At 41.5% G+C, this 12,522-nt stretch overlaps 1 protein-coding gene across 2 annotated transcripts in view; it reads right to left on the reverse strand.

Annotated features, from left to right (window-relative positions):
* Positions 1-12,522, reverse strand: part of PPP1R42 (protein phosphatase 1 regulatory subunit 42) — a 92,739-nt gene that overhangs the window by 35,498 nt on the left and 44,719 nt on the right. Inside the window, exon 8 of one of the 2 annotated variants that reach the window (XM_019527757.1) lies at positions 9,650-9,815. In XM_019527757.1, coding sequence (XP_019383302.1) covers positions 9,650-9,815 — 166 coding nt within the window. Of the gene's footprint in view, positions 1-9,649; positions 9,816-10,887; positions 10,978-12,522 lie in introns of those variants that run through there. The other variant, XM_019527758.1, reaches the window with a different exon arrangement.

Here is a 12,522-nt window from a genome sequence, read left to right on the forward strand (position 1 = left end):
GCCTGAAACCTGGATTAATTACCCTGATTAATCCCAGGGAAGCCATTAATCTATGTGTTATTAAGTGTGGATTAATAGCTTCCCCAAGCTAAATCAGGATAATTAAGATGTGGTTTCAGGTCATCCCGAAGCTAATCCCACCCTCTCACTCCTTTCCCTACTTCTCATTCCATCATTTGCATAACTCTACCCACACACCCCTCCCTCTCCCTTGGAAATCATCCTGCCTCCCTCCTTCCTCAATCTGTTATTTGCATAACCCTGCCCCCTATAGAGACATTCCTGCCCTGCCCTCCTAATCAGGCTGAATCTCCTCAGAATCCAATCAGCACCCAAAGCTTTGCACATCCCTAATATACATGTTAGGCAGGCAAAATGGGGCTTTCCCACTTTCTGAATAGCAGATCTATAAATTCTGATTTCCATGAGCAGAGAAATGGAGAAACTTACTTACAGTTTAAGTTTACAACATCAGAATTTCAACAGCATCTCTACTCAGAGAACTGTTGTTATGAATAGTTGGGTTGGCTGGGCTTTGCCTCTAATTTATTGCACATATACTTATTAAGCTTAAAGAAACAACACAGTAGGCATGTCATTAATGTGCCGTATTTATGGTGCATTAAGTTTAGCACCTGTAATAACCTGTAATTGGAGCTACTGCGCACTAGTGCCAGTACATGCAGTAGCATGGTTGTTGCCATCATGCACTACTGTGCAGTAGAATTAGTCTACTGTGCTTTTAGCGTCCTGTATAGATGTACCCAGTGAGTATAGCAAGAGAGCTTTTAATTACTGGTGGCAGGCAGTTACACATCTGAAGTGTGATATAACCATTACATATGTTATACACCTATGTTATATCATGAATAACTATAGAAACCAATCAGATTCTAATGATCCCATTAGAAAACCAGACACCACATAGATAATCATGCAGGTGTTCCCTAGTTCACTGTTTTGCAATTTGTATCAACTAGTTGCACGCTTATATCTTAACCTCCCTTCAAACCTCCCTATATTCCTGGAATAATGTCATTTATCATTTTCTAGGTATAATTTGCAAGGGCTTTGAAACTCCCTACCTATTAAAGGTTGAAAATACAACTAGGGGTTCATTTATCTAGGACCTTGCCCTGACCAACAGGGAAGATGTGAAAGTAATGGACAACTTGGGAAGAAGCAATTACAATATGATAGAATTCAAGATCTGGAGATGGTAAGCATGAGGTCAACAGAACTAAGACGCTGTATTTCAGTAAGGTAGATTTCAACGGACTCAAGGAGTTAACAGGCATAGTGCCATAGGAAGACAGACTGAAGAATAAAGACAGGGCCAAAAGCTTCTAAAGGACATAGTATTGGAAGCCCAACAAAAAACTATTTTGACACAATGTAAACACAAGAAGAATGGCAAGAGGCCAATATGGCTGCATAAGGAGCTTCTAGAATGTCTCAAAAATGCACAAAGAAAGCACACAGACAATGGAAAAATGGGCAAGTAACCAAAGAAGTGTACCAGAAAATAGCAAGAACCTGCAGGGACAAAATCAGGAAGGCAAAGATAAAAAATAAGCTGCACCTGGTGAGTGAGATTAAAGACAAGAAGAGATTCTGTAAGTAAGTTGGCCAGAAAAGAAAGACCAAGGAAGCTGCAGGTCCACCATTAACTAGCCATGGTGAATTCGTAATAGAAGATGTAAAGAAGGCGGTGCTACTCAATAGCTATTTTGCCTTAGTTTCTGCAAAAACAAACAAACAAAAAAGAAACTGCAACCAGACACCTAGTAAAGATTATTTGGATAAGGAAAGGGATACACTGAGGGAAGAGATAACAAAAGAAACAGTCAGAGAGTTTTTGATGGGTCTCAATACATTCAAGTTAGCAAGGCCTGATGAATTTCATCCCACGATACTGAAGGAACTGACAGAGATCTTGGAGTCCTTGGCAATAATATTTAAGGAGTCATGAGAGATGGATGAGGTACCAGAGGGCTGTAAAGGGCCAACATAGTATCTCTGTTTAGAAAAGGTCAAAAGGATGACCCAGGGAACTGCAGACCAGTTAGCCTTACCTCCATACCTGGGAAGTTATTGGAGTATATCATAAAGAAGTCCATTTACAAGCATCTGGGGCACGTCTACAGGAGATGCCAACTGAACAGTAGCCTAATAATAATGCACACTACCACATCACAGTACAAACAGTGCTAATATGCCACCGCACAGAATTAGGCTACTACACAGTAGCATCACTAAAAAGGCATTCACCAGCACTACTGTGTAGTACTTGATTATATAAGTACTAAATTAAATGCATAACCACTGTGCATTAATGAATGTGTAGATGCTCCCTAGAAGAGGAAAGGCTGATCACAAGTAGCCAACATGGATTCACAAAGAATAAATCAAGCCAAACAAACTTGATCTCCTTCTTTGACAAAGTAATTACTTGAAAAGATGAAGGGAATGCTGTGGATATAGTATATCTGGACTTCAGCAAAGCTTTTGACAAAGTCCCAAATGACCTTCTCATAAATAAATCTGAAAAATGTGGGCTAAGCAAAACTGGTATAAAGTTGATAGACAATTGGCTCAACAGCTGCAAGGAACGGGTAATTATAAATGGATCCATGTCAGAATGGTAGAAGTGTTTCAAGTAGAGTCCCACAGGGGTCTGCCCAGGGCTGTTCAATGTGTTTATTAATTATTTGGATGCTGGAATTGAGAGTTTCTTGGGCAAATCTGCAGATGAGAAAACTGAGAAGGACTGCAAACACTTTAGAGGACAAGAGTGCAATTCAGAAGGATCCTGACAGACTTAAAAGCTAGGCTGGAGCTAACAGGATGAAGTTCAATGCTGATGAATGCAAAATGCTACACCTCAGGAAGAACAATAAAAAAAATACAGCTACAAAATGGGTGACACCTGGCCACACAGAATCACTCCAGAGAAGGATCTGGGAATCTTGGTAGATCATAGACACTATGTGGGTCTTCAGTGTGATATAGCTGCACAAAAGGCAAATGTGGTTTTGGGAGGCATCATCAGAAGCATTAAGTGCAAGACACAAGGTTTGGGCTCCACACTTTAAAAGGGACATGGAGGAGTTAGAGAGGATCCAGAGGCAGGCAACCAAAATGATAAAGGGCTTGGAAGGCAAGTTATATGAGGAGAAGCTGAAGGAAATAGGCATATTCAGTTTGCCATTACTTGTGCATTATTCTGGAAAAACATTGAGTTTATGACAACATCAGAAGAAGTAGTCTGCAAAAAGGGTGCTTTAGAAGGGATATGATATCAGTTTTCAAATATCTAAAGGGCTGCCATAAAGAGGGAACTCACTTTTTCTGTTGTTTCAAAGAGTAGGATATGGGCTTGAAGTTGCAGCAAAGTAGGTTTAGCTTGGATATCAGGAAGAACTTTTTAACTTTACACAGCTGAGACTATGGAACAGACTGCCTAGGGAAGTGCAGAGGTGTTCAAAATGAGGTTGGATAAGCACTAGTCAGGGACAATTTAGGAGTAACTATGTTCATGATATACTAGGGATATTTCCTTTGTTTCTGGGCTTTGCTGGTTGCCACATGGGGCCAGGAAGGATACATTTTTCCTCTCCTGATGCTATGTGTGCTAGTGGGGGGAGAGGGGTAGAGTTTGCCTTCTTTAAAAGTTCTGTGTGTTGGCTGTAGCCAAGGCTGGGAATTTTAACTGGGGTGTGCCAGTGCTCTTACTGAGACATAAATCTGCAGATTCCTGGTTAGAATCTTGTATTTCCACTCAGGGTGAGACCAATTGCAATATTTGGGGTCAGGAAGGAATTTTACCCTATGGTCAGCATGGGCGACTGGTGCCATCTGAGTTGGGGGGGGGTACATGCCCCCCCCAGTGACCAGACAGCAGCTGGGGGGGGAGGGGGGCAGGTGGAGGGAGGGTCCCCCCCCATGGCCAAGCGCACTCGCCTGAAAGCAGCCACAGAGCTCCCAGAAGCGGCCACAGCCATAGACACTTTTGGGAGCACTGCAGCTACTTTATGCAGCACTTCATTCTGGCCAGTGCTCACAGGGGGGGCACCAGCGCTCCTGCCTACCCCCTCACCTGTCACCTGGGTGGGAAGCGTTGGCTGACAGGGGGTGCACCAGCGCTCTCAGGGGGTGCACATGAAGTCCCATGCACCGCCTATGCGTCGCCACTGATGGTCAGATTGGTATGGACTGTGGCAGTTTTTGCCTTCCTCTGCAATGGGGGGGCATGGCTCTCTTCCTTACATCTCTCAAGGGTATTTTAACAGCTTCTGCAGCAGCAGGATGCTGGCTACCGTGGTCCCCATTTTACCTGCAGTAGGTTAGCTTGTTGTATCTTGTAGTTATATCAGTATTGGCTATGTAGTTTTGCTAAAATGTTAAACAATGGATTTATATAGGATGGTTTGGATAGGGGTGATTCTGCCTCAGGCAGCAGGTTGGAGTAGATGATCTCTGGGGGTCCCTTCCAGCCCTATTTTTCTATGACTATATTTTTGGCAGCCCAGCTCAGCTAGAAAGAGAGAATGATGGGGATGGTACTTGGTTGATGAAACTTTGGGAAGGAGAAGGATGCAGTCAGGCCCTATAAATGCTTATGGGTGCTTCATGGTGATAATGGAGGCAAGGTCAGAGGGTCTTTCTTTTTTTTTTGATTAGGGTTATTTTGAATGTGTGTTGTGTTTGCTGGTGGGAGGGAGAGGAATTAGGTGTCTTTCTTGGGGGGAGGCAAGTGCTAGGCACTCTGTAGGGGATGGGAATGGATGGGTGGGAAATGGGAATGGATGGGTGGGATAGGATAGTAAGTGGGTCGGAAGTGGGAAAAGGCTTCTTGTAACCAGACGCAAGTGGTAGTTGGGAAGTATGGATGGGATTGGTCTTCAGGTTTGCTTGTGTAGGAGTTCAGAGAGGTATGTTGTGGTTGTGGGAGAGGAGGAATTGAGATCTCCAGTTTTGTGATATTTTTTGGGGAATCCTCTCTGTGCATTGTTTGTTCATTTAAGATGGTCTGAGCCTTTTGCATAGGGTGAATATAAAACTAAATAAAAATTAAACTACAAAGGAGGGTGAAGGGAAAGGGAGGCCTGCAAAAACAAGCCATGCTGAGCCAAATTTCTGCAAAGCCTAAGCAAGACAGTGTTAGAGACACAGAGCCTCTAGCCTATTCAGCAACTGTATCTCATTCAAAAGGATTAGCTATCTTTAACATACTTAAATGACTTGTTTTCTTTTGATTATGTTTCCTAATATCCACAATTCTTCATGCATGTTTAAAGTTAATTAGCCTAATATGAAATTGTTTTTAATGTTATATTAACACAAGAGATGAATTCAGTTATTACTGCTGGTGACATATTTAAGTAATTAAATAATAACAAGTGTTTTTTCAGTTTTCAAGCTATGCACAATCCTCTCTAGATCTTATGTGTAGTTTTAAAAAGGTACTTAATGCCAGTTAAGTTAAGAATGGTCAAGAATCTCCTGGCCTGTATTAAGAAAAAGGAAATGTCCATCAGAAGAATTTGTAAAAAACATAGACAGCATCATTAATGTTCACCAGGTTAGTTTGGTTTGAATTTCACTATTCAAATATTATATTCAGTAATATTACTCAGCATGGGCTATATATTGCCCACTTTAAACATGGGAATACTTGTTTGTGATCCAAACTTTTAAATCTAATAGAATATTTGGATTTAAGATCATGTCATCTGTCCCTCCCTCCCTTCTCAGTCTTTTGTATTCCAATCACTCTATTTGATACATTGCTCTATGCTTGTCTTTTCACAGCATCTGATGAAGTGAATTTAGGTTCACAAAAGCTTATGCTATACATCTCTGATTTGTGTATTCTATAAGGTACAAATCTGCCTTGAATTCTGCAGGTCACACCTCAGCATAGTTAGCTCTAAGAAGCTATATCATTGTACTTCTTTTTTCTTGCTTATATTCTCTTTACTAAACAATTTAGTTTAAGTTTAGTTGTCAGTTTATTCACATTACTTCTTGGCTTCAGTTAAATTACTTATATGAATAAGGTGACAAATAACATTTTCTTGCATACAGTTCACACTGGAATATAATACTCCCTTTGTAAAAATATTTTTCCTAAGTTCTGGCTCCACAGAGCATGGACAGAGTCTAATCTTCAGCTGCACCATGACGGGCACTGTGAGCAGGCATGTCAGCATCAGCATCAGGACCTCTAAAAAGCAGGCATGCAGCTGGAAATCCCAGCTGTACATTCATTTTAAGTTCCTATGTCAGCAAACAACTCCTGGTAGTGGAGTGTTCCCAACTCCCCAGCTGCTGTTTCCATGTGCTTGGTGGTACAGCTAGGGAGCTGGGACCTTTCTGCTGTCCAGCTGCACATGCCCTTGGCTTTTGATATAGGGCTCCAGATGCTGGCAGGTGGCAGTGGTGCAACTGGGTTTTGAGCAATGTTATACCCCATTCCCACTTCATGCACACAGTACTCTGTTATACTGACAGAGCCAAATACAGTTTCCATACACTGTCCTTTGGACCCCCACCAAACATAGTTTTCCTTTTCAGTTATGTAGCTCTAAGTTAAAGCCCAGCCATGGACATGTGTGCTGTCTGAAGCACTTCAAGTACCTTTAAAGCTTAAAACATCCCACAGATGCTCCTGTAGATGCTCTCCTTCTACTGTCTGCCCCAACCTTGGGCTGGGGGGAAGCAATCTAACAGCCAGTGAGTGCTCTTTTGTATATTCAGTTGTCCTCAGGAACCTCCAGTAACCAAAGGCCGAGAGGTTTGCAAGGATTCCTGCTCTCTAGCCCCCTGGCTGGAGAGCATTAGAACTGCGTGACTTCATGGCCATTAGGAAGTACAGGCAGTCCTCGACTTAACAACGTTTCAAGTTACAGTTTCACACTTACCATGTTTGTAAATTGACACCCTGTTTCAACTTTCTGACATCAGTTTCGACTTTACAACATTTGATCTGATGCAATGTCATGCCAACGAACAAGTTTGCTGCATCGCCCATCTCCCTGGAGAACATCTGTCCAAACTTCCTCGCACGCCTTCTTTAAGAAAGCAGACAAATCTCCAGCAAAACCTACAGCCAAGAATCCTGAGAAGACTCCAGCCAAGAACCCTTCAAAAAGTCCAGCAGTCACCTCAAAGAAGCCCTTCCAAATCAATATGATCGCTATTTATAATAGAAATACATTAATGCAGCTATATTACTCATCTGTAATTGATAGAGTACAAAATTCTGGGTTATTTTTGGTGAAAATAGGGTATTGGGCCTTGGTTCAGGAACCAATCCCCCATTTATAGCGTTGTTTCCTATGGGAAAATCAGTTCCAAGTTGCATTGTTTTGACTTAAGATATGGTTTTCGAGAACCAACTGTGTCATAAGTCTGAGGACTGCCTGTATCCAGGGGAGAGGGGCACACATCTGCATGGAGCTGAAGTACGCTGGATTTCAAGTGCTTCAAATGGGTGTCCATCCATACCCCAAATGGTTCATGCACAGAGACCCCTGAAAAGAACCCTTCTTATTTGGACATTTTTTTCTCTCTCATGGAACTGATATTACCTCTTTAATAGAGTTTAAAGGACAACTAGCAATGTGGTATTACGAAGATAACATTAACCTTGTTGCTGAACTGAAGAGTAGTGTTTTTATAAATAAGCTTGGATGACATCCTAGACTCGTTTACTCAGAGCAGGGGTTTCTTTAGAGAAAAATCTGCACAGACCTTGGTAAAAGTGGAAGTTGCTAACCACTGCAGAATACACAACTGAGATCTTCCGTTCAATAGAAATTCCACCTTTTTATTTTGACTAACGAGAGAAAATATATATCGCAGGCTCTGTTCATTTTAGTCAGGGGTTGACTTAAAAGAGATCAGCCACAGGACAAAAGAATCCAGATTTTGTGGATAATCTCATTTTACAATAGACTTTGAAAGAATAAGAATGTGAGAGGCAAGGATTTCTAAAGGTGATATCCTTAATTGGACCAACTGTGTAGTTCGGATAGAGTTAGACAAACTTTTAAATGCAAGATATTCTTCATCAAAATGTCTTGCATTCAAAAACTCCTCTAACTCTATCCCAACTACACAGTTGGTCCAATGGAAGAGATCACCCTAAGAAATCCTTGCCTTTCACATAATCTCTGGAACATCAAGGCTATCACACCAGTCTTACACTACTAAATAAGAATGCATATTTATATGTAAGTGGCTAATAGGTAACAGTCACAGCAGATGGCAACACACAACTTAATCTTCAAATAGCACTGTTTTGTAACACAAACTGTGTTATTTATGGATTTATTCCTTCTAAACTTCTCTATTGCTGTGTTTTCTCACTGGGAAAAATATAATAATTTAAGAATGGGTTAATAATTTCATTTTTCTCCCACACGATAACATACATATCACTACATACAAATAATGGACCAAAATTAAGATACAGTTGAAAACGACTGCAGGTCCTGTATAATATCCTTTTAATGACTTAATTGAAATATGAAAACCTGTTATTTTAATAGGAATATCTCACCAATGGAAAAATAACTGGTGATGAAATGGGAAGTGGCAAACGGAAGTGGCATCACCTGTTGCTAAATCAAAATTTGCCATGTGATATAAGTTTTATTAATTTTGAATTTGGAACGGGAGCTGTACATTTAGCAAATATGTTATCAAACAATACTGATGCTGCTTACATTTTTCAACAACAATACTGCATAAATAAAGAACTGTTTGTTGGCAGATAGGGGTTTGATGTTTTTAAATGTTTGCATAGTAACTCAAAGTCAACAAGTCATGATGATGGATGCTAAATACATCTTTGTGTAATTAAATAAATATAAAATTAGAGTTGGATTACAAACTATGGAATGAAGCCTGCAAATACATACTCATGTGAACAGAATTTATTCCCACAAGCAGTCCACTAAATTCAGTAGGACTGTTCCTGTGAATAGGAAACAAATGTGAAAAAAGAGTTCCAGCACTGGATTCTGAGTTTGAGTCAAACTTACTTTAGTATTAAAAAAAAAAATCTATAAAGGAAATAGATAAGATTATATCAATGGTTGTAATTGGTGCTTTTGACATCATTATCCTATGCACACATATTGTACTGGAACACATGATTAGGAGTAGCTTAGAATAATTTTGCTTTTTCTCCCCCTCCATATTTGTAAGCAATATTTTATCAATATGAATTAATTAATGTTAAATATTAATTAAGTGTGAATAATTACAACATTAATTCACTGCTATCTATTTTTATAGACAACAGCAACAATGCTTCAAAAGGTTAAACTCTTTACTGTAACACTTTTGTTGAGGTAATATTGTACAAATACAACATGAATGATATTAATGACATTTTTCTTACTGTGATTCAGTTCCCCTTACACTTTTCTCAATGGGTTTTGTAGCATGCAACTTAAACAGATCAGCATGTCTTTCAAACAGAAAAGATCAAATGACATTCCTCAATATAAAAGCATTCAAACTGATTTAGGGCTAACTTCTGCCTTCCAACACACAGGCAGATCCACTTACCTCAGTGAGAGCTGTACAAGTGTACACAATAGAATTTGGATCCAAGATATTCAAGGGAACATACCTGATTTTTTCATTAATACTACTTTCTTCCTCAGGTCTCTGTGGAGGTTCTTTTCTATTATTTGCAGACCTATGTAGCTCAGACAAAATTAAAAGATTTGATTTTCCTTTCACAGAAGGATTATGATGCACAGGAACAATGGGATGACCTGTTTCAAAATAGTCAGGTGCAGGATTTAAAAAAATGAAAAATGAATTCAACTTTCAAATCCAAAGTATGATAACATTTTGCTATTTGCTGTACATTTTTCAAAATTCAAAAATTCAAAACCATTTCAAAATGCTTTTTAAAATTCAATTAAGTTTTAAAGGCAAAGTGCAACAAGCCTGGTAAAGTATTAAGGATAGAAAATAGGACCTATCTATACATATATATGTGTTAGGGGTGCACTGATAGAGATTTCTGGGGCTGATACTGATAGCTGATATTTAAGAAGGTATATCAGCCGATACTGATCTCATTTCCAATACAGCTACCTTCAGCTGGTAAGTCAGGTGTGGTGGAAGGGGAGGTGTGGAGGGAAAGGTGGTGGAGGAGGCAGATCAACACCCCCTGGGGTGAGGGAGGGGGCAGGGGCAGGCAGGGCTCTTCTTGGCGGGGGCTGAGCTCAGAGCGGGTGCTAGTGGTGCCGGGAGGATGTTGCATCCACCCGAAATTTTGCTGCTTCTCCACTCCCAGCACCAGCCGCCTAGTGCAGCCCCTGGTCTTCCTGGCATTTGGGTGGAGGCAGGCCATTGAGCCAGGACTGTGCCGGGTGGCTGGAGGCACTGGGAGTGGAGTGGTGGCGAAATCTGGGGTGAATGCAACATCCTTCCAGTGCTGCCAGCGGCCGCTCTGAGCCCAGCCCCCACCAAGAAGAGCCCTGCATGGCCCCAGCTGCATCCTGCCCTGTCCTGTCCCACCCCACGCAGATCCAGGGGGCACATGCCCCCCCATATCCTCCCAGGGTGCAAGAAGGCAGCAGGAGCTGCCTTCCCCTCCATGACCTGCGGCTCCAGCCCCTCCCCTACCTGGGCAGCACCTGCCCCTGCCTCTTCCCTCACCATGGGGGGAATTGATTTGTTCCCCCACACCCCTTCCATCCCCTCTCCCTTTCCACCACACTGGATTTACCAGCTGAAAGCAGCTCCCCACTCTGCTGGCTGTGCTCCTCACTGCCCAAGTGAAGTGCTGCAGCTGCACGCAGCATGGGCATTTATCACTCAAATTATCGGCCTCATCGGGCCGATATCTAATACAGCCAGTGTTCTTTATATTGGTACCGATCTGATATTGGACCGATGTAACAGTACACCTCTAATATGTGCACAATTTTTCATGCAGAAATACTGGAAGCAATGTTAAAGGAAAAATGTATGAAAAAGTCAGAAGAACATTGTTTTTTAGAAATGCTTTTTAAGTTATTAATTGATTCAAGGTAACAAAAGTATCATTAAAATATAACCAATGAAAACAATTATTAATCATTTATCTTCTAACATTTGTGATTATAATGAGGAAAATGAATATATTAGTTTTCCTGTAAAAACAGTTACATTCTCTGGATCAAAATAAAAATAAAGTTTTTGAAGGCTTGTCACTTTGCCCTATACTGCAGTGCAGTCTGTATTTTAAGTCAAACACAGCAGCTGTTTAGAAGAGTACAGTAACATCACAGGACAGGTCAGGACAAGCTATAAAGCAGAGTAACTTTATTCTATTTAAAGAGCAAAAGATATTTACCATATTTACTTAAATCTAAGATGACCCTGAATTTAACATGACACCCCTGGTAATTACACTTTATCCATGAAAAATTTGTAAATTTGTTATAATTTTCTATGTATACAATCTAATTGGAGGGTTGCCTTTAATTCATCCCTGCAGGGCAGGCAGATAGTGGGGAGATGAAGCGGCTTGCCTTGGGCTTGTGTGTCCTCCTGCCACCTCTGCCCCTTGCCTGCCCTACTACAGCATTGGGTCCCCCCCTTTTCCCCAGGCCCTGCTTCTGCCTCCTATTCCACCCCCCAGCCTCTGCTCCACACTGGCAGGCTCTACCTCCATTCTAGGGCACTGAGCACAGCCCCAGCCCAGTCCCCATGGCAGCTTTAGGGGCTGGCTGGGCCCATACTCAGTGCCCCAGGCTGCAGTGTGCAAACAGCCAAGATTCAAAAGTACGGAGGAAGCAGAGAGGCAGGTAGGGGAGCAGACACTATGTAGGGGGAGATGGCAGAGTGCAGAGACAGGGGATGGTGGGTTACAGATAGCAACTGCAACTACAGCTGTGACTATGGCCCTGGGTCCAGGTAGGGGCTGGAGCCCAAGCCACAGCAACTGCCTGCTTTCCACCCCCTTACACAATTCTAACACAAGGGGCTTTTCCACCCTCCCCCTGCCATGTTAAATGGGAGAAAAAAACTTGCATCTTAGAATCTAATAAATATGGTATAGTAGGCAGAATTTAACTACCTAATCAGGAATTTGTTGAGAATGCCAGGATAAATATTTCTGGTCTTGTGAAAAGTACCTTGGGGTTTTTAATTATCACAAAGTAGCTATCTGGCACTTAGATTTTAATGCCTTATTCAAGAGACAACACCTTCAGCTGAACAGTGCCTTTGCATTAACAGTTATTCAGAACCGTACAATTTACTGAATCATCATAATCCAAGTGATACCTTCGAATATGGATCAGGCTTATTATGCTTCTAGCTTGATGCTGAGTGGCTGAGAGCCATTCAGCTCACATCCATCTTAATGTGATTTATCTGAGCAAATGTCCAGGTTTTTGCTTTGCTCTGCTGGTGAGAGCAGGGAGAAGGGCAATTGTAGGCAGGGAGCTGCAGGCAGGTAAGTGTGCCTGCATTCGCCCTGGGAACTGCAGATAGGTAAGT

Source organism: Gavialis gangeticus, unplaced genomic scaffold (assembly GCF_001723915.1).
Source record: "Gavialis gangeticus isolate Ggan-Ray unplaced genomic scaffold, GavGan_comp1, whole genome shotgun sequence".
Taxonomy (NCBI): Eukaryota; Metazoa; Chordata; order Crocodylia; family Gavialidae; genus Gavialis; species Gavialis gangeticus.